This window comes from Pteropus vampyrus, unplaced genomic scaffold (genome assembly GCF_000151845.1).
Source record: "Pteropus vampyrus isolate Shadow unplaced genomic scaffold, Pvam_2.0 Scaffold160, whole genome shotgun sequence".
NCBI lineage: Eukaryota > Metazoa > Chordata > Mammalia > Chiroptera > Pteropodidae > Pteropus > Pteropus vampyrus.
In genome coordinates, this window is record NW_011888941.1 from 322,633 (window position 1) to 327,605 (window position 4,973).

Below are 4,973 nucleotides of genomic sequence, written 5' to 3' on the forward strand. Positions count from 1 at the left end.
TTATACAACACATAATTAAAAATATTTTGATGTTAAAATGTTCATGATAGTCTAAGTGAAAATAGGCATATAATTATAATAGTTAACATTTTTGGGGTGCTTCCTATTTGCCAAGCCTGTGCAATTCTCTTTATATTAATTTCTTAAGAGCATCTCATAAAGTAGGCATTATTATAACATTACAAATATTCTCATTTTACAGAAGATGAAGTTAAGGCACATAAAGATTAAATAACTTGCCCAGGCTTTTAACCTAATTAGTCTGATTACAGGCTTAGTGATGTTAGAAAGTATATCATCTGTGCATCTGTCTGTCTGTCTGTGTGTCTGTCCACCTGTCTGTCCACCCGTTCATCCATACATCAGTCCATCTATCCATCCAACTGCATAGTATCCACATAGGACGAGGCATGAGGACAATAGGCAGGCAAAGTGAATTGTGAGACACATAACCTAGGGGACTCGCATCCTCAAACATTTGGCTAAAATTTAGTTTTAAAACTCAAAAAAGCCCTCGACTTGAATCATCTAGAAAGAAGTAGAGAGAGGAGGAAGTGTGAGGGGATTTCTTGTGGCAAGACCACCCCCTCACCTGTGAAGAGTGTATGGAACCTGGTATGGTCCTATCACCTTAGGCCTATCAGAAGGGGAATCATGGATTCACTCAAGAGCTTATTGTAAGGCCCCCTCCCTGCAGGTAGTGTCTGACCAGGGCACGGAGCTCCTGGAGGATGGGCGATGAGATGGCCAATGGTCTGGGCTAACAGACAGAGGAGAATGGCCACTGGTTTCAGCTGGCACACCCACAGTCTGCTCAGGTCAAGGATGGCTGAGAGGTTTCTGTGACTGGAAGCTGCCACATGTGAGAAAGAGCTGAAGCCACCTGAGCCCAGACTCTGCCCAGAAAGGGCTCAGGATGGGTGGTCAGGCTTCGGCAAGAATCATTTACCAACGCAAGGGGTGCACACTAGAACATTTCCTGGGGGCTGCTCCGAAGAAGCCACAGAGGGAACCAGAGGATGAGAGTCTGCCTGGCTCCCAAAGCATGAAGCCTCACAGTAGAAACTGTCCATGCATTTTTACCTATCCCATCCCAGAGGGGTCAAACCAGCACCCAGTAAGGTGGGAGAAGGAGGAAGAGGGAGGGAAGACGAAGACCCCACACCTAGTTCTCTGCTGGCAAGAAACCACACTGTAGATGGGCAAAAAAACCTTTAAACTCAGTTCAGAATATAGGACTGGACAGTCTAAGCATCAGACACTGTTCAGCGAATTAGAATGACAACGGAGCTTTGTATCACCAAGAATTTCTGGTGTGGTCATGCTGCCTTCTCAAACACTCATTCAGGGGCAGGAGAATCACCCAAGGAGCAGATCCAAAGGAACATGGAAACAAAGACGAAGTCACTGTGTGATTACTCCCCCTGGCTCCTGCTGGTCACACGTGTGTGCACTTGTATGTGCAAGCATGCAGACGAACCACACACATGGCTACATCTCTGGACAGTGAGGCCATAGCCAGTACTTATTTATTTCTTTTATACACGTTTCTCTAATTCTCACATTTTCTCTAAAGGGAGTCTATTACTATTATAATCATAAAAACGTCAGTACAAGTTATTTTGAAAAAGGAAGTCAGCGTTACGGAAATTCCCTCATCCACGTAAGATTATCACTTGCACCAGGAATGAGCATCACCCATCGTGTGCCCGAGACTGCAAAAGGGAGCAAGACGCATTCCAACATCTGTGCAGGCAACCCTTGTGGGATCTGGAATCAGCTCCATTCCCAGGAGAAAAGGGAGGAAATCAGAATTAGGTATTTTGTTGTGTCTCTTGTAAACATGCTTTGGGATCATATCCTTTTCCCCTTCCTCTCCCTTCTCCATTGAGTCACAAATTCAGCAGCACGGTGTCCCTTCTTCATCTAAGCTCACTGGAGTGGCCCATTCTTTAGGCAAATTCTCAACAAAAGCTGGGGAAATGGATTCTAAGGGAGTATTAAGATGAAAAATGCTAAAGAAATGCCCACTGTCACACACTGGAGTCTCTTTCTAACTCCTTCGGAATACTCTGCAGTGGCACTGTGCTAGAGGTGAAACAACTGCTAAGAAAATCTAAAAAATATTTTGAAAAGGAGTCTTTGGTTTCTTAGAAAAGGAAGTGGAGATCATACAGAGCCACAGCATGTCAAGCTAGAGTTGCCCCGCTTCTATCGAATGATGCTGCCAGGCAGGGCGGATGAGGAGAGTGCTGTAGGGCATAGGGCAGATCAGTGCAAAGAAGCCAAGTGCCCGTGGTTTAAGGATGCACTAGAAGTAGAGAGAAGAACTGCCCAGTGACTTAGCCTCTAGTCATGGGCTGTCACAGATGGGAACCACCAGCCACGTGCAGCTAATGAGCACGGTGGCTAGCCTGAACTGAGATGGGCTTACGTGTCAAATACACACCAGGTTTTTGAGATTTAGCATGAAGAAAAAAAATGAAAAAAGAACTCGATGACTTTTTAATATTGATTTCATAGTGAAATGGTAATATTTCAAATATTTTCGATTAAATTTTAAAATAATAAAAAATTATTGTCTTTAAAAGACTTTTAAGATGAGGATACTAAAATATTTAAAATTATGTCTATGGCTCCCATCGAATGTGTGCTGAACAGCGCTGGACTCAATTCTGTGAGGCTCGGTCAGACATGCAACTGGATGAGATGAGAAGCCCCTTTCCCTCAGAGCCCTGATCTCCTCCTGCTCTATTTCCCCCCTTAGCAATTATCCCATCTATTATAATGAATATTATATCTTACATATCTGTCTCCCTCGACTATAGTAGAATGAGTTCAACAAAGGGCAGGAATTTTTCTGTCTTATTCCTTGTCTTATCCCCAGGATCCAAAACAGTGTTTGACACAAAGAGGCTGCTCAATAAATATTCATCGAATGTGGAGGGTCTCAAGTAGACTTTCTTCTGTGCTAGTGCTTGCTATACACTGTATGTTCTAAACAAAGTTCCGGATAGAGCTTTTAAGATCCAGCAAGTTCTCTGAGTGCAACTAAATTGTGGGAAGCTTCGGCTGTCTGAAATGCAGAGGCTCATAGAACTTGTGCGTTGCTGAGTTTGGGCACTTCTAGGTGGGGATAATGGCCTGGCTAACCTGGTGGAGTATCTGAAGCTGCCGTAATTGCTCTCTGCTAGGTGTCACCACATTCTTTACCTTTCTCAGGCCCTTAACTGTGAGGTGTGGACAAAGAACAGAATGGCTTTTCCATGGAGATGAAGTAGTATGTTAACCATCTGGTCAGCTTCCCAGAGCAAAGCCAATCATACCCATTGAGAACCCATTAGGCCCAAACAAATTCTAACATTCCTTATCAATTAACTTGGTTACTTTTTTTTTTTTTTTAAACTTGGTGAATACTGTATTTTTTTGTTGACAACCTACCTTCCCAAACGTGGCTGGGTTGACTTGGTTTTGGGCATTTTGCCCACAGGTCTCCACATAAATCTCATACATGAGGCAGCGAGGCACACTGTACCCTTCGCAAATGCAGAAATTGTCCACCAACCTGTGGGAGAGAAAGACGAGGAAGAGGAAATTGGTGTCTGTTTTTCTAGAGCAGGACATTTTGATCAGGATCAGCAATCAGACACTAGTGTGGGATCCAACTAAATGAAATATGTTTGATTTATTGACTGCAAAGTCTCACCAATCAGCATCGATACTCTATCCTTCTGTTCTTGGCCCAGAGTTAAGAATATAGGTTGTGGGCCTTTTGATTACTGACATGGTTAGTTTTGTTGTTGTTGTTTATATTTTTGGCATGTAGGTATATTAGAAAGAAGTCCCAATTATTTGGCTCAGGGAACATTGTTATTTAATGTAGCTTTATAGAGGTTGCAGCCAAGATCTGTATAACTATAAAGTGTTGAATTATTTACTCTCTAAGGTATAAAACAATTCCTCCTCATAGTCTATTATCCCTGCAGGTGACTGCAGGGGCCAGTGTGGCTTCTCAGTCCCCATGTGCCTGTGACCCAGGGCAAGAGGGCACAGCTCTTCCTCTCTCCCCGTCTACCTCTGAAACAGTTGTTTGTATGACTTTTAAACCCAAGTGATTTAGGGTGGGTCACTATATTTTGACTTTTAAAATTACAATAAAATATAAAATGCAAGACACCAAGAGACAGAGAGGCAGTACACTTTCACTCTCCTTTATCTCCTGCTGGGGACAGAGCTAAGTGACATTCAGATGTGATCTGCAGCAACCTAGGCCTCTACTCAGGGTGAGACCTTCAACTGCCCAAATGCTCTAGAGCCCTGGGGCAGGTGGGGATCCCCTGGCGACGAGGGACTCTGCCAGTGGCTCACAGCCCACAGCCAGCCAGTAGGGACAGCCAGGTGTCTGTTCCAGCAACAGGTATGTGAGTGTGTGAGGCCAGTAGTGAAGGTGACTGGGGTCACAAAGTGTGGTCCATAGTGACATCCAAGTACAACCTTCCCTTTCCTGGTTGGGGACATACTGTCAGTTTTTTCCCCATTCTTTTCAAAAAATACATAAGGCAACCAGCATAATTTTTAAACACAGAAAAATTTCTAACGCTTTACCAATAACATATCTTCTCCTTTCTTACTGATGACATACAGCTTATTTTCTGGGGTGCAGCAGGGTGAGGCCTAAATTTACTTTCCTTGAGAGCTAAAGACCATAGCTAACCCCATCGGCTTCCTAGGAGAGGGAAAAATCAGTATGTGAGTGGTGGGGGCGACTCTCTGGCCCTGAATGCGTTTCCATCTCGTAACAAATTACCAGAAGTTGGGTGGCTTAAAACAACAGAAATTTATTCTCTCATAGTTGTGGAAGCTGAAAGTCCAAAATCAAGGTGTCAGCAGGGTTGGTTCCTTCCAGAGGCTCTGAGGGAGAATCAGCTCTATGCTTTTCTCCTCACTTCTGGTGATTGCCAGAAATCCTGGGT

General features: G+C 43.8%; 1 protein-coding gene across 1 annotated transcript in view; it reads right to left on the bottom strand.

Moving 5' to 3' along the window:
* Positions 1-3,528, bottom strand: part of RFX8 (RFX family member 8, lacking RFX DNA binding domain) — a 54,491-nt gene extending 50,963 nt beyond the window's left edge. The window contains exon 1 of the mRNA XM_011370148.1: positions 3,442-3,528. Within this exon, the coding sequence (XP_011368450.1) occupies positions 3,442-3,513 (72 nt within the window). The 5' untranslated portion in view covers positions 3,514-3,528. The remainder of the gene's footprint in view (positions 1-3,441) is intronic.
* Between the last annotated feature and the right edge of the window lie 1,445 nt (positions 3,529-4,973).